Source organism: Drosophila miranda, chromosome XL (genome assembly GCF_003369915.1).
Source record: "Drosophila miranda strain MSH22 chromosome XL, D.miranda_PacBio2.1, whole genome shotgun sequence".
NCBI lineage: Eukaryota > Metazoa > Arthropoda > Insecta > Diptera > Drosophilidae > Drosophila > Drosophila miranda.
The window spans coordinates 20,222,712-20,243,848 of NC_046673.1; the positions used below are offsets into that span (position 1 = coordinate 20,222,712).

Sequence of the window (21,137 nt, forward strand, 5' to 3'; positions counted from 1 at the left end):
CCTGCTTTAGAAGCGCCAGCGATGCACTGAAAGAAAGAGCTTGGGCAATACCTTCAGAAACCTCATGTCAGCATTCCCCATGGTAGGGATCCCAAGAGAGGGATTCACTTTCACTGAGAGAACACTTTTGGCTACTCTCCATGTAAAAGAAATGTGCTTAAGTATATCTTCTCCTTTGCAGTCTTAAAGAGTTAAAGAGTCGAATTATATGGAGTTGCTCAGTCTTTTTGTGGGTGTAAAGATGCTCAAATGGTAGTGTCGAATGGCTCAATTCTGTATTATCCAGAATCCCCTCTGCTTTGGGGCGTACAGTGAAAAAAGTATAATATTGCCTCAAAAGGGCTATTGTCTCAGAGTGGGATGATCACAACAGGTCCTTCTACCTTAAAAGTGGGCTCTTCTATTGAAGGAAGGCCATATTGAATCTCGGAAAACCTTAATAAAAATCATTGTTTAAGTTCAATTAAAATACATATGTAAGTATGTATCTGATTTTCCAAATATATTTGGTTGTTTCCTATTTGTGCTTGTGATAAACGTTGGAGTTAAATTGAAAGAAAATAGTCTACAAAATATATACAAAGTAGTGGTGGAATACCATTCACATTTTCCATTCGCTAAAATCGCAAGGAAAATAGATCTGAAAACGTATGCGTCTATAGACCTGCCACTCGACACAAGTCATCACATGAATCTTATACATTATCAAAATTGACAGCTTCGGTAACATCCACATTAAAAATGCATCTATTGTATTCAAAATTGCAACTATTCTGCCATGGGTACCATCGTATTCAACTGGACTGGTTTGGAGAACGGGGTATCTCCCGGAACTGGCGTTCCCGTCATGACACCTTCTCCGACCAGCGGATCAATGGAATCTACCTTCTGTAAAGCTCTTCCGAAAGTCTTATAAGTCTTTCACTGAAGAAACACGATTGATCGGGAACACTGCATCTGATGGGTCGCACAAGGTACGGAAAAATTGAATATTGTACATACACATATTGTTAGCTCTAAGAGCGAGTATTTCTTGCTCGTTGAATCTACTATTACACCTTTTTGTTCAGTGCAGCAGAAAAGGCCTCTGCCAATGGGAAAGCACGAGACAACAGACAAATGGCAGAATGTAAGAAGAAGGAGCAGAACTACCGTTGGAGTTGACAGCACGCGGGAGAGAAGATACGAGTGTATCTGTGAGGCGAAGAACGCTTGGCGGTAGGAGGGAGATTAGAGCTTTCCCAAGGTTACAGCTTGCCCCATAATTGCGCATAAAAGTGAAGCGATTTATATGCGCGTATTTTTAATGTTTCATAATTGGGTAAGCCCATCATCAGATGGGGAAAATGGAAGACAAGGGCGAGGCGGGGAGCAGGAGGGCAAAGGATATGTGTGCCTCTGCTGCCTAGCAATACCCGTGTGTTAATGTCTGTTTACTTTCTCCCTGCTTTCTATTTCTCCTACGCCCTAATGAATAAACGAGTTGTAGGGGCAGAGGCTAGCAGGGACAAGTCGATCCAAGTCTGTCCTCAACAAATTTGATGATCGCTTTGGATAATTCGAATGAACGTATCTGATAGAGATACATCTCATCAGGGCAGGAGTGGCATATCTATCGGAATCCGTAATTTCACAAAATAAACGCCAGCGAATCACTTCAAAGGCAAAAAGTACAAAAATTAATTGTTCCCGCTGTGGAGCAATTAAAACTTCATCGATGAAACAGTGATATCTGATCTTCCATGAACAATCACTCACACACCCACACAAGGATTTAAATACTTACATGTACAGTGTACACAGAGGCAGATAAATTAGTTGTGCAACGACTCCACATATCATTTATAGATAATAATGCACAATCACCATAAAGCGTGCAACTCTGCTGCCGATAACGAGACGGGTAGACGATAACGTCCATCGCTGGATGGAAGATTATAATAAATAAGCCATAATTCATTTGTTAATTCAACCATAATTCGGGCTGCTTTAATGTCCATTATTTGTATTCATTCCTTGAAAGTTCATTTGGGGCCCAACCATCCAGGAGATGTTGTAGATGGGTCGAATGGGAATGGATAGGATGATGGCAAGATGGAAAGATGGAAAGATAGGGAGATGGGAAGATGGGGGTTTGGTGTCACTGTTTTGGGGGGGCGTTGCGTTCATTAAAATTGAAAAACGCCACTTTAATGAATTTATTTGCGACACTTAGCGCAAGTGAAGGCAAACAGAGAGAAATGATGTTCATTAACATTAAAATGGCGCTTTTTCCACCAGAGTGTCCATTCTTCTGGCGACCCCAAACTCCATCCCTCGGGCAGGGGCAGAACAACCATTGACAGTGCGGTAAGGTCGGCTCGTGGCTCGTGGCTCGTGGCTCGCGGCTCGAGGCTCCACGGCGCGTGGGCTTGTCTTGGGTGGCAGTGGCTCTGACCTGGCAATTGTCATTACCATTTCGACTGTTGCCAAAGCTGTTAGCCTTCAATTGATGACTCAATATGTCACCGAGTTGACAGGTCACGTTGCACCTACCCGCAAGGCCCTTCCCTGCCTTCTGATCCCACACCCCCGGCAGTACGTCCGGCCTTATTACTGTTCGAATAGTTATTATTGAGACTTTCAACTCATTTCCCATGTTTCGCTGTTTCAGGATGGCGAAATGGCTTGTGAGGTAATTTAATTAATGCGAATTGCAATCATCAATCCACTGTCTGTTCCCCATTCAGATATGGTGTATGACTGTTACGTGGGGATACTCACGTAACTACTCCGTGTTCTCAGTTAGCAGAATCCTTACCTTACTTTATCAATTAGTTTTCTTCCAGTGTGTTCTTCCATTTCTTTCGAATGCCTGTCACTGACATCCCTTCCAAAATTAAATCCTGCATTACGTCCATCGGTTCCCCAAGGGGAAGTGTGAGTCCTCCCTGCAGCTGTGTGTTGGCACAGGTTGGCAGCCCTCTAATCGAAACTGTAAACTAGTTGGCACTCGCATGTGTTTGGTGTGATTGGCCCACGACGAGAAGGCGAGAGAAGGTAGCAGAGAGCAGGTGACGGGTCAAGAAGTCGGGCCACAAGCAATTACATTTCAGTTTATGTTGCCTCTGTGCCCTGTGTTGCACTTTGCTGCCTGCCGCTTTGCTACCTCCTCAGAGATCGGGGGATCCTTGTTGCTGCTGTTTCTGCTGGCTATTGCTGGTTGTTTCTGGTTGTTTGTGCGCTGCTTTCGCTTTTAGGGGCCCGGCTAATTCAATTGCTTAGGCACAATGAGCAGAGCCAACAACTCAGCTGCAAATTGCTTAATGCTCCAAGTCACGTGTTCACCCTGTTCACCATATTGGACGCTTCTTGCGGTTAATTTGCTACGTCTCTACGTCTATCCCGCCTTCCAATCATAACCTCTTTCCACCCTCCACTCACCAATCTCCACTTGAGCCCCCTCGTTCGAGTCCTGTGTAGAGTTGGGCTCGTGACACGAGCCCAGATCGCGGCGACTCGCCGAGCATTTACTCGGCATATCGAAATAGTACGTCATGTTTCTGAGGCGACATTTATAATAAAAGTAATTTTTTAAAGATAGAAAAATAATCAATTTTTTATTGGATACTTGAATTACTGTTTTGATTCTTGGTTATTTGTTTTTGGAATTGGAATTTCGAATATTTTACTTTAGGATATGTTCCCACTGCAGAGATTATAATTTACCGAGTTAGAGCTGAATGATGCTCACGTAATCGACAAACTTCAACTTCGTATATCTCTGTGACCGCTGACTTGCGTGAATGAATATCCTCATATCCCGTCACGAACCCATCGCTAGATGGGTTAACCAAAGTCAACAATGACACATGCACAGGGAAACCCGTCGTCGTCGCCACTTTGTTTGCACTTGGAGATTTGGAGCCCTGCCTCCAGTTTGGAGGCCCCATGGAGGGCATGGACTCATGTGAATGTTTGTGCTTGAGTGGGGGCAGGGCCTGGCCGTGGGCCTTGTTTAAACGGGAATTGTAGTGAAAAGCCTTGACCAGTTTGACAGAGTTTTGACGGAGCTTAAACGAAATTATCTCCGGGAAGAGAAAAACCAATGGATGAATAATTGGAGCTCGACAGATTTGTGTCAAATATTATTACTTACTTATATCTGTTAATTATCAACAAAAGGCAGTAAAAGACAGTAATCTTAGGACCCGGATATGCAATTCGTTCAATGAGAATCATCAATATCTTTCGCTCCATTTGGTACATGTCCATCAAATGATATAGGCATATATGGCTCATAATTTTAGTTTTTCTCGGCATTCCCGTTATTACAGCTATTCGGGTCGCACTCGTTTCTCTTTAGCTGGGCCTGCTGCAAGATTGGCAGTAGCTGGCCGTTCTTCCCCATCTGCTTGAGCAGCTCCACGATGAAGGGCAAGTAGTTGTGACGACGGCGTGTGTTCTCAATGCGGTATTGACGGTTCTTCTCCTTCTCGATTCGCAGTCTGTCCTGCAGATCGTTCATCTCCGACTCTCGCTGGGATTTTGGCATCTCTAGCGAGCGCCGTTGGAACTGCTCGACTTGGCTCTCGTAGAAGCGCTGCCGGTCCGAGACCAGTGCCATCAGATTGAAGTGGAGATCATTGGCGCTGTAGCGCTGCATGCGCTCCTCGATTATCGGCCGGACGATGTCCAGCCAGTTCTGGCCCGGTCCGATCTCGGCCAACTCCGTGGGTCCCATCCGCAAGCCATCCAGCTCGTAAAGCTTCTCGCCTATGGGCATGTAGCCGACAAAGTGGTAGACGTCTGCATCGCTCTCGTCCTCCTGGGGTTCGTCCACAACGAAAGTGGAACGTGGCTGGAGACTTATACGGGGACGGGCGAACGAGTTATGGGCTGTGCGGATCTTCCCTTCGTTACTCAGGTAGTAGCCGCGACTGAGCGGATCCAACTCGCGGGTGAAATGCTTAAAGCGCGTTAGTGTCTCTCCCAGTTCGATGTCCGGGTGACTAAGGTTGAGCAGCAGACTGATGATGGCCTGGGTGGCGCAGGAATTCCTGACCACCTGCTGGGCGAAGTAGATGTTGCCAAAGTCGCTGACCACACGGCCAGCGGGCTGTTCGTCCGCCACCCACTTGAGGAGAAAGATGAGGCCGTGTATCGGCTCCAAGTTCTTGAATGTGTCTGGGTCCAGGCTCCAGATCTCCTCCATCTGCGCTCCCACGCAGCCAAAGTCTCGTATCAGCTGTGTGAAGACACCGGGATCGCTCTCGATCTGGCACCAGCTGACATTTTCAGCTTCTGCATTGAAGTTCGATGCCGTTGCCTGGAGGGTTTCCGTTGCATTGGGATCTTCCATTTCGGTGTTCCTAGTAAACAAGTTTAAATTTTTAGATTACCAGTGGCGCCAGATGTGTAAATCTGTTCTGTTCTGTCCATGACATACTTACTCAGATAGAATAGGGGATTCATGACTCCTCAATTTACTGAAACGTGTGCTCGCATTTATTATATTCAGTTGATAAATTTTTTCACTTATTCGCGATGAAGAAATACATCCAAGGACGGGGACTGGGACGGCTCTTCTATTGGAAGGTAGGAGCCCAGGGTGAAGCGGGAGCATGCGCCACCTTCATCAAACGGGGAAGCCCCTTGGACCATAGAGACCAGGGGTCGAAGAAAATACGAGTAGCGTGCATGATCCTCTGGTTTGCTCTTCCATTTATGCAGATCATCTGTTAGGAATGCTGTACGAGTAAAGTCATTCAAAATGGCACGATCTAGGTAATTTTCGATGGCGAGCATCTAGGCAGATAATCGGGAGCGAATTTCGTGCTTATAGAACCGTTTTATTAAACCAGAACTTTCATGAAGAAAAGCTACGGACCTTTAGAGTGCTTGTAAGCCGCTGTCCCCTTGGCGTTCATCTAGTTTTTCCACTCCTGGAGCAGCTTTTCCGTGAGGTAATTGATTCCGAATGGAAGGGAGTTGAGTGGAGCGGTGCGGAGCTTTTGCTTATGTAGCTTCAAAGCACGTATAAAAGTAAACTTTCTGCTGCCAAAGCTTTTATCCGCTGCATGTCCATTCGAGGAACTAGAAAGCACACCGAGTGGTCATCCCCCTTCAAGGGTTAGGTATGCAAGGCGGATGCGGCTGTACGGCTCGCTAGGAGTCCGTCCCACCTGGGCCGATTGTGGTGCCATTTATACCATCCGGACGATGTTATGAAGTATGCTATCCTCCTGGGACTTTTGCTTGACATTTCAGTTAGGTAAGCTGTAAGCTGTAGGCTTTTTCAGCTGAAAGCTGGATAGGATCACGGCAGGCGTTTCATCGTCTCCTCCTCGTGTTTACAGTCCACCTTTCCGGCAAAAATCTTCAAGTGCATCAAGACACGGAAATGAACATCAGCGGAAAACTTAGGAACTACACGAACGGACATGCAGCGGATAAAAGCTTTGGCAGCAGAAAGTTTACTTTTATACGTGCTTTGAAGCTACATAAGCAAAAGCTCCGCACCGCTCCACTCAACTCCCTTCCATTCGGAATCAATTACCTCACGGAAAAGCTGCTCCAGGAGTGGAAAAACTAGATGAACGCCAAGGGGACAGCGGCTTACAAGCACTCTAAAGGTCCGTAGCTTTTCTTCATGAAAGTTCTGGTTTAATAAAACGGTTCTATAAGCACGAAATTCGCTCCCGATTATCTGCCTAGATGCTCGCCATCGAAAATTACCTAGATCGTGCCATTTTGAATGACTTTACTCGTACAGCATTCCTAACAGATGATCTGCATAAATGGAAGAGCAAACCAGAGGATCATGCACGCTACTCGTATTTTCTTCGACCCCTGGTCTCTATGGTCCAAGGGGCTTCCCCGTTTGATGAAGGTGGCGCATGCTCCCGCTTCACCCTGGGCTCCTACCTTCCAATAGAAGAGCCGTCCCAGTCCCCGTCCTTGGATGTATTTCTTCATCGCGAATAAGTGAAAAAATTTATCAACTGAATATAATAAATGCGAGCACACGTTTCAGTAAATTGAGGAGTCATGAATCTCCTATTCTATCTGAGTAAGTATGTCATGGACAGAACAGAACAGATTTACACATCTGGCGCCACTGGTAATCTAAAAATTTAAACTTGTTTACTAGGAACACCGAAATGGAAGATCCCAATGCAACGGAAACCCTCCAGGCAACGGCATCGAACTTCAATGCAGAAGCTGAAAATGTCAGCTGGTGCCAGATCGAGAGCGATCCCGGTGTCTTCACACAGCTGATACGAGACTTTGGCTGCGTGGGAGCGCAGATGGAGGAGATCTGGAGCCTGGACCCAGACACATTCAAGAACTTGGAGCCGATACACGGCCTCATCTTTCTCCTCAAGTGGGTGGCGGACGAACAGCCCGCTGGCCGTGTGGTCAGCGACTTTGGCAACATCTACTTCGCCCAGCAGGTGGTCAGGAATTCCTGCGCCACCCAGGCCATCATCAGTCTGCTGCTCAACCTTAGTCACCCGGACATCGAACTGGGAGAGACACTAACGCGCTTTAAGCATTTCACCCGCGAGTTGGATCCGCTCAGTCGCGGCTACTACCTGAGTAACGAAGGGAAGATCCGCACAGCCCATAACTCGTTCGCCCGTCCCCGTATAAGTCTCCAGCCACGTTCCACTTTCGTTGTGGACGAACCCCAGGAGGACGAGAGCGATGCAGACGTCTACCACTTTGTCGGCTACATGCCCATAGGCGAGAAGCTTTACGAGCTGGATGGCTTGCGGATGGGACCCACGGAGTTGGCCGAGATCGGACCGGGCCAGAACTGGCTGGACATCGTCCGGCCGATAATCGAGGAGCGCATGCAGCGCTACAGCGCCAATGATCTCCACTTCAATCTGATGGCACTGGTCTCGGACCGGCAGCGCTTCTACGAGAGCCAAGTCGAGCAGTTCCAACGGCGCTCGCTAGAGATGCCAAAATCCCAGCGAGAGTCGGAGATGAACGATCTGCAGGACAGACTGCGAATCGAGAAGGAGAAGAACCGTCAATACCGCATTGAGAACACACGCCGTCGTCACAACTACTTGCCCTTCATCGTGGAGCTGCTCAAGCAGATGGGGAAGAACGGCCAGCTACTGCCAATCTTGCAGCAGGCCCAGCTAAAGAGAAACGAGTGCGACCCGAATAGCTGTAATAACGGGAATGCCGAGAAAAACTAAAATTATGAGCCATATATGCCTATATCATTTGATGGACATGTACCAAATGGAGCGAAAGATATTGATGATTCTCATTGAACGAATTGCATATCCGGGTCCTAAGATTACTGTCTTTTACTGCCTTTTGTTGATAATTAACAGATATAAGTAAGTAATAATATTTGACACAAATCTGTCGAGCTCCAATTATTCATCCATTGGTTTTTCTCTTCCCGGAGATAATTTCGTTTAAGCTCCGTCAAAACTCTGTCAAACTGGTCAAGGCTTTTCACTACAATTCCCGTTTAAACAAGGCCCACGGCCAGGCCCTGCCCCCACTCAAGCACAAACATTCACATGAGTCCATGCCCTCCATGGGGCCTCCAAACTGGAGGCAGGGCTCCAAATCTCCAAGTGCAAACAAAGTGGCGACGACGACGGGTTTCCCTGTGCATGTGTCATTGTTGACTTTGGTTAACCCATCTAGCGATGGGTTCGTGACGGGATATGAGGATATTCATTCACGCAAGTCAGCGGTCACAGAGATATACGAAGTTGAAGTTTGTCGATTACGTGAGCATCATTCAGCTCTAACTCGGTAAATTATAATCTCTGCAGTGGGAACATATCCTAAAGTAAAATATTCGAAATTCCAATTCCAAAAACAAATAACCAAGAATCAAAACAGTAATTCAAGTATCCAATAAAAAATTGATTATTTTTCTATCTTTAAAAAATTACTTTTATTATAAATGTCGCCTCAGAAACATGACGTACTATTTCGATATGCCGAGTAAATGCTCGGCGAGTCGCCGCGATCTGGGCTCGTGTCACGAGCCCAACTCTACACAGGACTCGAACGAGGGGGCTCAAGTGGAGATTGGTGAGTGGAGGGTGGAAAGAGGTTATGATTGGAAGGCGGGATAGACGTAGAGACGTAGCAAATTAACCGCAAGAAGCGTCCAATATGGTGAACAGGGTGAACACGTGACTTGGAGCATTAAGCAATTTGCAGCTGAGTTGTTGGCTCTGCTCATTGTGCCTAAGCAATTGAATTAGCCGGGCCCCTAAAAGCGAAAGCAGCGCACAAACAACCAGAAACAACCAGCAATAGCCAGCAGAAACAGCAGCAACAAGGATCCCCCGATCTCTGAGGAGGTAGCAAAGCGGCAGGCAGCAAAGTGCAACACAGGGCACAGAGGCAACATAAACTGAAATGTAATTGCTTGTGGCCCGACTTCTTGACCCGTCACCTGCTCTCTGCTACCTTCTCTCGCCTTCTCGTCGTGGGCCAATCACACCAAACACATGCGAGTGCCAACTAGTTTACAGTTTCGATTAGAGGGCTGCCAACCTGTGCCAACACACAGCTGCAGGGAGGACTCACACTTCCCCTTGGGGAACCGATGGACGTAATGCAGGATTTAATTTTGGAAGGGATGTCAGTGACAGGCATTCGAAAGAAATGGAAGAACACACTGGAAGAAAACTAATTGATAAAGTAAGGTAAGGATTCTGCTAACTGAGAACACGGAGTAGTTACGTGAGTATCCCCACGTAACAGTCATACACCATATCTGAATGGGGAACAGACAGTGGATTGATGATTGCAATTCGCATTAATTAAATTACCACACAAGCCATTTCGCCATCCTGAAACAGCGAAACATGGGAAATGAGTTGAAAGTCTCAATAATAACTATTCGAACAGTAATAAGGCCGGACGTACTGCCGGGGGTGTGGGATCAGAAGGCAGGGAAGGGCCTTGTGGGTAGGTGCAACGTGACCTGTCAACTCGGTGACATATTGAGTCATCAATTGATGGCTAACAGCTTTGGCAACAGTCGAAATGGTAATGACAATTGCCAGGTCAGAGCCACTGCCACCCAAGACAAGCCCACGCGCCGTGGAGCGTCGAGCCGCGAGCCACGAGCCACGAGCCGACCTTACCGCACTGTCAATGGTTGTTCTGCCCCTGCCCGAGGGATGGAGTTTGGGGTCGCCAGAAGAATGGCCACTCTGGTGGAAAAAGCGCCATTTAATGTTAATGAACATCATTTCTCTCTGTTTGCCTTCACTTGCGCTAAGTGTCGCAAATAAATTCATTAAAGTGGCGTTTTTCAATTTTAATGAACGCAACGCCCCCCCAAAACAGTGACACCACACCCCCATCTTCCCATCTCCCTATCTTTCCATCTTTCCATCTTGCCATCATCCTATCCATTCCCATTCGACCCATCTACAACATCTCCTGGATGGTTGGGCCCCAAATGAACTTTCAAGGAATGAATACAAATAATGGACATTAAAGCAGCCCGAATTATGGTTGAATTAACAAATGAATTATGGCTTATTTATTATAATCTTCCATCCAGCGATGGACGTTATCGTCTACCCGTCTCGTTATCGGCAGCAGAGTTGCACGCTTTATGGTGATTGTGCATTATTATCTATAAATGATATGTGGAGTCGTTGCACAACTAATTTATCTGCCTCTGTGTACACTGTACATGTAAGTATTTAAATCCTTGTGTGGGTGTGTGAGTGATTGTTCATGGAAGATCAGATATCACTGTTTCATCGATGAAGTTTTAATTGCTCCACAGCGGGAACAATTAATTTTTGTACTTTTTGCCTTTGAAGTGATTCGCTGGCGTTTATTTTGTGAAATTACGGATTCCGATAGATATGCCACTCCTGCCCTGATGAGATGTATCTCTATCAGATACGTTCATTCGAATTATCCAAAGCGATCATCAAATTTGTTGAGGACAGACTTGGATCGACTTGTCCCTGCTAGCCTCTGCCCCTACAACTCGTTTATTCATTAGGGCGTAGGAGAAATAGAAAGCAGGGAGAAAGTAAACAGACATTAACACACGGGTATTGCTAGGCAGCAGAGGCACACATATCCTTTGCCCTCCTGCTCCCCGCCTCGCCCTTGTCTTCCATTTTCCCCATCTGATGATGGGCTTACCCAATTATGAAACATTAAAAATACGCGCATATAAATCGCTTCACTTTTATGCGCAATTATGGGGCAAGCTGTAACCTTGGGAAAGCTCTAATCTCCCTCCTACCGCCAAGCGTTCTTCGCCTCACAGATACACTCGTATCTTCTCTCCCGCGTGCTGTCAACTCCAACGGTAGTTCTGCTCCTTCTTCTTACATTCTGCCATTTGTCTGTTGTCTCGTGCTTTCCCATTGGCAGAGGCCTTTTCTGCTGCACTGAACAAAAAGGTGTAATAGTAGATTCAATGAGCAAGAAATACTCGCTCTTAGAGCTAACAATATGTGTATGTACAATATTCAATTTTTCCGTACCTTGTGCGACCCATCAGATGCAGTGTTCCCGATCAATCGTGTTTCTTCAGTGAAAGACGTATAAGACTTTCGGAAGAGCTTTACAGAAGGTAGATTCCATTGATCCGCTGGTCGGAGAAGGTGTCATGACGGGAACGCCAGTTCCGGGAGATACCCCGTTCTCCAAACCAGTCCAGTTGAATACGATGGTACCCATGGCAGAATAGTTGCAATTTTGAATACAATAGATGCATTTTTAATGTGGATGTTACCGAAGCTGTCAATTTAGATAATGTATAAGATTCATGTGATGACTTGTGTCGAGTGGCAGGTCTATAGACGCATACGTTTTCAGATCTATTTTCCTTGCGATTTTAGCGAATGGAAAATGTGAATGGTATTCCACCACTACTTTGTATATATTTTGTAGACTATTTTCTTTCAATTTAACTCCAACGTTTATCACAAGCACAAATAGGAAACAACCAAATATATTTGCAAAATCAGATACATACTTACATATGTATTTCAATTGAACTTAAACAATGATTTTTATTAAGGTTTTCCGAGATTCAATATGGCCTTCCTTCAATAGAAGAGCCCACTTTTAAGGTAGAAGGACCTGTTGTGATCATCCCACTCTGAGACAATAGCCCTTTTGAGGCAATATTATACTTTTTTCACTGTACGCCCCAAAGCAGAGGATATTCTGGATAATACAGAATTGAGCCATTCGATACTACCATTTGAGCATCTTTACACCCACAAAAAGACTGAGCAACTCCATATAATTCGACTCTTTAACTCTTTAAGACTGCAAAGGAGAAGATATACTTAAGCACATTTCTTTTACATGGAGAGTAGCCAAAAGTGTTCTCTCAGTGAAAGTGAATCCCTCTCTTGGGATCCCTACCATGGGGAATGCTGACATGAGGTGTCTGAAGGTATTGCACAAGCTCTTTCTTTCAGTGCATCGCTGGCGCTTCTAAAGCAGGGAGCATCTTTCTCCTTATTCTCTCTGGCTATGCTCCTGTCACTGTTACTGTCACAGTCGCTGCTCCAGCCTCTTTTTCTCTGTGTTGTGCTGTGCTGTGCTGTGCTGTTCACGCTACTCAATTAAGTTAATTCCCGTTTGCATAAACTGGGGGCAATGTTTTGTCACCATCCGCACCAGAACTCAGAACTCAGCTCTCACTCCCACTTCCACTCCGTGCCGTGTCCCCGACTCCTGGTGCGCGATTTCCGGGCCTCGAGTCATGTATTTTTTATTTATTTTGATTTAAAGCGATTTTCAGCACTTCTGCCCCCAACTACTCAACCGTGTGCACTTTTCCCTAAAAAGTGTCACCCAGGCAAACAAAAAAAATTAAGACTGACAACAACGCTAAAAAATGCCCGAAAAGGGAGCAGCAAAAGAATAATCAGTTGAGTACGGTCGCGGATGTGGTCACCAAACTTTCACCGGAAGTTGGCCAATAAAAAAAGTAATATATATGTATACCAAATGCCTCTGGTCTAGAAAGTGCGTTGCCTTCGTCTCGTTCTCGTTCCAGTTCTCGTTCTCGTTCGCGTTGTCTAATGCGATTATGGGAGGCCGGCCGTCACTTCGCGTCATCGTTCTAGCCAGGTTTCAGGGATGTGCGCGTGACTAGGCTTCGGCTTCATTCGTGCTCATTAAGCGAACGATAGGAGTGATGTTCATTCGTCATAGTCTTAGTGGTACTACTCACTCGCAATATTCTAAAACAAAACCACGAAATATAATATGAAACATGTTTTATGTGTGTGTCACCGCCTCAGGTCCATGATTATTATATTATATTTTTCACCATTCCACTTAGATTTCAGATAAGATATTTTATGGTACCTATGGTACTGGTATTACCACCAGCTTGTCCCCTCACTACAAGAGGTTTGCTTGGATAGCTCCGGACTGTAAAACAGTCTAGAGGTCGTTCTTGTACACTTTTCGATAGGCACTTCAAAGGGATGGGAAATGAAAGTCTAGTCACTTTTAGGCTCTTAAGCCAAGAAGGGTAAAACTTCGTAGCGTCGTCGAACACAATTTTTGTTTTCCCTTTATTTATTGTTCCCACATTCCTGTTGATCTATAGTAAATCGCTATACAGCACTGGTAGGGAGTGTACTTCTCAGTTCTCAGTGGCAAGCGTTTTTTCAAATTGTTAAATTTCAATAGTTATTATTCAATAGTTAGACCTGACTGTGGAACTCTTTTCCAATGAACAAAAGTTTCTAAAAATACTAATTTGTCGCAAAGTGATTCTTAAAATATTAAGTATACGTCGAAAACGTTTCTCCACAAAGTCGATTAATATTAGGACAAAATATAGACTTGCACAGGACATTCAAGGATAATTCATATTTGTTCAATAGATCATTCGAATATTTTTAAGGTTTAGACTTCAAAGCAGATTTCAGGCTCCATCTGAAACACGATCTTAGAAGACAAGTCAAATTTTTGGTCATATTTTTGTTAGTAAAAAAAATGTCTTGAATGTCAAAAACTCTTTATATTTTAATATCAGGAAAGCTTCAGAAGGTATATTTAAATTTTTTCTATAGAAAAAATGAGTACAAGTTATATATGCCGACAATTTATTTTCGTCTGTTCGACGAACGTCTTTACCCTTCACGGAGGTATCGCTTCCAGGGATAATGATAAAAGTAAAAAAACGAGTACTCTCTTGGGTGCGCTGTTCAATAGTTTCGTGACAAAAGATACACACTGCTTCCTGGGCTACAGACCATCTCTAATGTCCGGTTAGACGCGGCCGGGCCTGGCCGGGCCGGGCAAGTTACAGCTGTCCATTGCACAAAATTACTGCCCCTTTCCCCGGCTGCCACCGCCCGCCCCCGTGTCGCTCCATCTAATGTGATTTCCATGCTGCTCTACAAACCAAAAACCGAAACAGAAAGAGAAGAAAAGAAGAAGCAAGACACCAGCGAAGGATAAAATGAGGAAAGTCCACGTCGACTTTTGTAGCTGATTATCTGGTCCGCGCTGACAGCGGACTTAGTGGCAGTGGTCAGGGTCAGGAAAAGGGACAGGGACGGGGACAGGCACAGTAGGAACGGGAACGGGAACAGAGCTCATGGCAACGACGGTCCCAGACGGTAGCAACAGACAGCCAGCCCTGAAGAAGGCAAATACGGAGGCCCAGAAGCCGGGATAAGACGTTAATATTATTATACGCTTTGTAAACAAATTATGAATTATGTTGGATAAATAGAAAAACTTAATAATAACTTGATTGCGGCATTTGGCTGTCTACGCTCTTCACTGCCCTCGCTCTTCCGCCCCCACTCCCGTCCGGGGAAAATGGGCGGCATAAGGAGGAACATTCGAACACTGAACGAAATGAGGTGAACCAAATAAGGAATATTTACAACGTTGTGTAGCAGTATCTTGTATTTTACCTGATATTCTACGATCTCTTCGCGAGCTCTGGTATTCTATTGTGCGCCCTGGTACATTTCGTGGTTTTGTTGCGTTGAAGGAAATAGTGGAGTGCCTTCCAATTAAGGAATGTATTATGTACTTGTAACAGAGTGAGAGAGATAGCTGGAGTGGCTATCCTATGTAGCGTGTTGAAGGTTTAGGCCAATTTGGCCATAAGTTCAGCGACGGTCGCTGGGTCCTGAACTTGGAATCTACTCGCCATACAAATCCCGATCTCAACGGTGACGCCAGTCAGGGTATTCCCGAAGGCTTTCTTCAGACAGCGAACTGCTAGTGGAGCGGCGTCCTCTATCTTTAAATCAGCTTTGTATGTATGTTGTTTGTATGTATGTTGCATTCTTTTGCGTTGACGCCCTGTGCAACGGCCTGCAGGGGTACGCAGACGCCCGAGGGGTTCAACTGATAGAGATAGTAATCCTCTTGGTGCGAGCCGCAGATCAACATGGACGCACCAAAAGGGCGAGCGCCCCCGGGCTGGATGTACTTCAGCATGAAGGCGCCAACGCCATTCACCAGCTGCGGCACTCCAATCAGCTCCTTGTGAGCGTAACGATAGTCACTCGCCGTTTGATTGGCCCTCTTCACGAGGAGGCGATAGTCGGGACACAGTCCGGAAAACGCGGCACCAATATGCTTGTCAATCACAGTCACAAAGTGCGGAATGTGGGCCTCATAGAATACCCCTAGCCTGTTTCCTGTGGCAACCACGACGCCATCAGAAGCCTTGAGTCCAACGGAGGGATTGCCGTTGGCCCCCGCCTCAAAAGCGCACTTCAGTTGGGACACAGCTTCCAACGGGGGTGGATGGGTCAACTTTAAGGTAAAGCCTCCAGACGACATCCTGTTCGTTGCTATTCCAGGTACGATTATATGTTAGCTTGCCTCTTGAAATAGTGACACTAGTTACGTTGTGAGTTGTTTGTTTCTAATATACATTCGTTTCGCATAACGAAGAGCCCCAAAACACTTGTTGGATTATGCTGCCCTACAAAGCCAACTTATTCAAAAATCCAAGTTTATACCTTCCGGATTAACTGGTAGCAACGGGTCGGCCTACTGTATTTGGTACCAAAAATACGATCAGAACATGGTCCACAATCTACACGAATATTAAGCAAAACATGCTCACACGCACAATTTCGTACTAGACCATTCCTTGCTCCTTACTTCTACTCACACGTTCTCCACTCTTTGGTATTTGGTTTTCAGACATCTGTCGCACATTGCTAACATTTCTCTCAGTGTCTGCATTGCCCAAGAGACGCCCAGACCTCTAAAGACTAATTCAAGGTGGCCAAACTTGGCAGACTGGGACCTCGTCATTTAGCTTGTTTCGTCCCCGTCCTCGTCGTCGTCCTTGGATCCGGATATATGCATTGGCGGCACGTTAATTATGGCTTCAAAAATGGCCAAATTGTGCATGTTAAATACAAAATACTTACCAGACTTAGATAAGGCGCTACGAGGGGTACGCGACGGAACACTTGGGATGATTCTGCAGCAAATGACAGAGAAAACGAGGCAGAAAGAGAGAGAAAGAGTGGGTCAGGCAGGGGCTTGTGGGGCGTAGTAAAAAAGTAGAAACAAATTGAAAAGTTTTCCACGATATAAATTTGCATTAATTTTCGGACGCTCTTTGGCTGCCTTGGCCTAGCCCTAACTGAACCTCGTCTGGGGGCTCTCCAAAAGAAAGAAAGAACATTCTATATGCATATACATAGTATGTATGTATATATCTATACATATGTACACATGTATATGAATAAAAGCACAACGGTTCAACGAATGTAGTCGACCAACTTTATATCGTAGTACTACGATATGAAATCGACAATGAATTGTAATAAAAATAGTTCAAGAATATCAAAAAATGATATATGTATGTGAATATGTATCGGAAAATTAAGACAAAAAGACGAAGCTGTTAAGGATGATGAACAGCAGAACATAGGATGCTAGAGAAAACCAAAGAACAGAAGATTGTGAATTGGATGAGATGGATAGCATAGCCTGCTCATCAGTTTTTTGTATACGAATTGTATCCTATCCCAAAAAACTCTTGGAATCCGGTGCGAATCGCAGGAGAGTCAAGGCATCCGCGACAGTAAAAAAATCAAAGATTAATTAAATTAAAGTGTCAACAGTGGAGATACGAAGGAGGGCTGCGAGTAAGAGCCATTCAAATCTATTTATGTTCAATATTTCTCCTGTAAGTATCGTTGTACATTTGTAAATATTTAGCTGCGAACTGAAAATACCTAACTTTTGGCATGTTCTATACAAATTTAAATGCTTATACAATTTTTCAATTGGCCACAAGTAGCCCTGGAGCTGCCTACCCTTGCTACCCTGCGAAAACAGCGAGAATACAAATTGCTTAAATCGAAAAAGTTTTCCTCTTTTTTGGGTGCCGCTTTTTCGCTCCTGCTGTTGTTGTTTATTCGCATACCCTATGTGAGGGAAAATCTGATGGCAACCATTGTCGAGATTTGTATTCTCCCCAAGGTTTTTAGATCCACAGCCTACAAGATTTTAGAAAAAGTATCCTAAAAGTATCTTAAAGTAACAAATTTTTGTATTTTGTTTCACTCACGTATCCACTAACTTTTTGTTCACTTTTTAGAACTGTCCCCTGCCAAAGAATGATTGGAAATTTCCCAACAAAATGTTTGATGTTTTCCAAAAGGCTAAAATTGTCGGAAATGTAAGAATTTAAGGAGCATTCCGAAATCCCATTTCCCAGTAAGTGTATTCCAGCTTCGTGGGGCCCTGCTTTCAACTTGAATTTCTTATTTGTTGTCCACTCGCGCGGACAGAGAAAGGGACAGAGCAGAAGAGTAGCTTCCAGGACTTCTCTCCATGGGGAAGAGAGGAACGAACAGCAGTTAGCCGGAGAGGGGGAAAAAAGATTGGTAACAACACCTACAAAACACAAAGGCGATAACGAAGCTGGAGCTGAAACTCTGAAGCTGACCGTTGAATGAGGAATCCGCGCTCCTTGCAAAACTCACACACAGAAAAGAGGAGCAAAAAAACAAAAAATTACTCAAAAAATATACAAAAAACAGGGGCAGCTGTTGTTATCCCCCACCCTATACCCCCCTCTTAGGAAACTGTTTTTGTTGTTGCTGTTTTGTTACCTTTTTGAATATTTATGAAAAATTGAAACGTTTTAGCGCGCGGCCTGGCACCTTTGCTGGATTTGCTTTTTGGGTATTCCTCGTTGCCTCTCTTTCCGTCTTCCCATCTTCCCATCATCCCATCATCCCCCTCTTCTCTTCCCACTTTCTCGCCCCCTCGTTGTCTGCCTCGTTTGCAATGCTTGTTCCTTTTCTCGCTTGTTAACTAATTGTATTTTTTTTGTATATTTTTTTAGTGGGTATTTTTGTGGGGCCCACGCACAAAAATGATTTAAGTACGCTTTCATTAATTACGTTTGAGATGGGAGGAAGTTGGGGGAAAAACTGGGGTTAGCTTCGCTCGAAGGAGCATCCCCCAATGTATGCGAGACTGTTGAAACTTTAATAGACCGAATTTCAGGATAATTAACACGCTAAGCGTATGAATGATGCATGAAGGAGGCGGCACATCCGCGGATCTCACCCAGATATCAGACCCTTTCGCCTCAACTTGGCTAATAATTGCCAGCGCTTAAATTTAAACAAAGATTGAGTTAGTCCTAGCCCCCATCATCATAACCATCATTATCATCACAATCATCGTCGGACCTCTCATAAAATGTCCTTACAGGTTCCTTGCATGTCAGAAAGGGTTGATGAGACCCGAAGAGGAAAGACTACAAGTACATTTTTCTTCATTTTCAGAATTTGACTTCGTTTCTGTATCTGTAGTTTTGGTATAAGACTGTATACAAATTACGGAACGACAAAATGCTTTCTTCACTAACTTTTTTACCTTCATATCGGATTTCGTACGATATACTTATTCGAGCTTTGAGATTGGCTCTAGTATTTAAGAGCATATGGTACATATATAAATGGTAGAGCATTTTAAGGTAAAGGAATATTCAAATAACATATTAACAATTATTATTATTATTATTTATACAAAACAACAACACACGTAAAAAAGTGACTAAAATTATAATCGTAATATTCCACTATGGATTATATTATGGATCACTACGAAAATAGTCAACTTTAAATGTTCATATCTCCTGAACTCCTTCTCTCCCCGATTTCCTTGAATATTATGGCTTAGATGCGTATCCATCTATCCAAATATCCAAAGTGCTCATCAAATGGAGCTGCCCGAACAACAGGAAGGGTAAGTCGATAAATGGTCGGTATTGCACGAGATTTGTAACGTTCTGGTTGTGCCCCACGCAGCATTAAGGCTCGCAAGATCCAGGCGCTGAAAGGTGGAAGCAAAAGGTGGTAAGGTGCCATTGCCTAGCTTATTGGGACTTTGATGCCTCATGAGGCGGACAAAAAGGAATCGTGGTTGGCCAATTTGCTGACGTTTATTTTCCACCACGTCAGAAAGAGAGCCAGCTGTAGTTGTTGTCGTTGTCACGGAGATGCTTTGCCGAGGAAGATGACACTCATATGCTCTCGGAATATGTATTTATGAATCTATCAACAATAATGTTGTAGAAAAAGCCGCAAACAGTCCCATCTGGACTAAAAACTTAACTCCAGAAATACTCCATGTCCTGGAAGAATGTTTGGGGGTATACTCTAGGGCAGGTTATGCCTTTAGATAATGCTATATTTCTATAGTTGGCGCGACATATACTCGGCAATGCAATGAATGCATGTAAGTACAAATATGTTGGATTTCTTTTTGGAGAATTTGAAATAACCTTATATAATAAATATATGTTATAATAATTAATTAATTTATGTTTGCTTTGTGGGGTTTGAATCACTTTCAGGTGGTTGTAACGAGAAGGGGGAATACCTACCCCCGAAACATGTGAGACTTCTCCTTATAATTAATTTCAATCAAATATTTCTTCGAATTTGAGCCCCCAGTCTCTGGGCGCCTCTACTTCAGTATCAGCATCAGTGTCAATGTCTTGGGACATTCGGGGCTTTGCCTTGTCTTCCAGCTAGCCTGTCAAGTGTCACGTGTGGCAAGGACTTTTCATTAACCGAGTGGATAACTAGTTCAAAGTCTCCAGGAAGGACAAAGTTAAAATTCGGATAAGAAACTTTTTTTTGGAGGAGGAGAAGGAGTGAAAGTATCAAGTTATTTGCCTTTCCTCTTAACAAACTAATTGATCTGAACGGGACGGATTAGGAGGGCGAACTTAATTGATAGGTTTAAGGCTGAAACTTTGATGTAAGCATCTGCAGATATTCACATACTAGCATACATATGTATTTACAATGTATTAACATACGTACGAGTTCAGATGTGCTCAAAATAATTGAAAAGGAGTGGGAACGTTGTGAGTCGCTGCTACGGCCGCGACTCTACATTAGTACCCGAAACCCAGACAGTATGGCTCCCCTCCACCAAAGGGCGCACACAATGCACAACAAAGAGTGTGTGAGAGAGATGCAGAAAATGAGTAAAATTCATTTGTTCCGTATGGCTATAATAATGTTCCGATCTGATTCAGATTCTACAGTCTGGAAGATATGGTAATTTTGTAAAATACTGATCTCTGATTTTTATTCCATAATTTTTGGTTTTCTCGTATCTTCAAAATTGTGGATGCCACTGAGGGGATCGTCCCTGTTGTGGGGACAAACAGACTTGGCTCTATCGACTCGGCTATTGACGATGATCAAGAATACATGTATGGGGTTTTTTATGGGGTTGGAAACACTTCCTTCTTGGTGTTATACACATCCACTTACCCCACAAACCCTATATACCCCTAAACTCTTTTTGAGTATCTTGTATAATATATAATAAATGCAATAAACAAATAAAAGTTGCAGTTACTAGTTCAACTATCGGCTGACGGCATATCGTTTCAATGAGGTATTTAGTTGTGGGGTTGAAAAACGTTCTTTGACAAAGCGTGGGAAAATTTGCAATTATAATTTATTAAATAATATACTGAAGGCTCATGCTGCGGAGCAGAAATTTCAATTTCACCATCAACTGTTTTAGTCGAGAAAGTCGTCGAGAAAATTGAAACTAAAGTAAAGAAAACTACGACATTTGTTGACCATTTGATGGAGAGAGCTGCTCGTTGT

At 44.2% G+C, this 21,137-nt stretch overlaps 3 protein-coding genes across 3 annotated transcripts; 1 reads left to right on the plus strand and 2 right to left on the minus strand.

Annotated features, from left to right (window-relative positions):
* Positions 1–3,590: 3,590 nt before the first annotated feature.
* On the minus strand, positions 3,591–5,416 carry LOC108165573 (ubiquitin carboxyl-terminal hydrolase isozyme L5-like). The gene is made up of 2 exons (XM_033386088.1): positions 4,139–5,416; positions 3,591–4,067 (listed from the first exon to the last, which is right to left on the minus strand). Exon 1 carries the CDS (start codon positions 5,339–5,341, stop codon positions 4,286–4,288), a length of 1,056 nt encoding a protein of 351 aa, XP_033241979.1. The 5' UTR covers positions 5,342–5,416; the 3' UTR covers positions 3,591–4,067; positions 4,139–4,285.
* A 1,651-nt stretch (positions 5,417–7,067) lies between these two features.
* Positions 7,068–8,893, plus strand: LOC117186035 (ubiquitin carboxyl-terminal hydrolase isozyme L5-like). Its single transcript, XM_033386089.1, has 2 exons — positions 7,068–8,345; positions 8,417–8,893. Exon 1 carries the CDS (start codon positions 7,143–7,145, stop codon positions 8,196–8,198), a length of 1,056 nt encoding a protein of 351 aa, XP_033241980.1. The 5' UTR covers positions 7,068–7,142; the 3' UTR covers positions 8,199–8,345; positions 8,417–8,893.
* Positions 8,894–14,686: 5,793 nt separating this feature from the next.
* Positions 14,687–16,348, minus strand: LOC117191942 (proteasome subunit alpha type-2-like). The gene is made up of 2 exons (XM_033396688.1): positions 14,919–16,348; positions 14,687–14,850 (listed from the first exon to the last, which is right to left on the minus strand). Exon 1 carries the CDS (start codon positions 15,799–15,801, stop codon positions 15,256–15,258), a length of 546 nt encoding a protein of 181 aa, XP_033252579.1. The 5' UTR covers positions 15,802–16,348; the 3' UTR covers positions 14,687–14,850; positions 14,919–15,255.
* Positions 16,349–21,137: the final 4,789 nt, after the last annotated feature.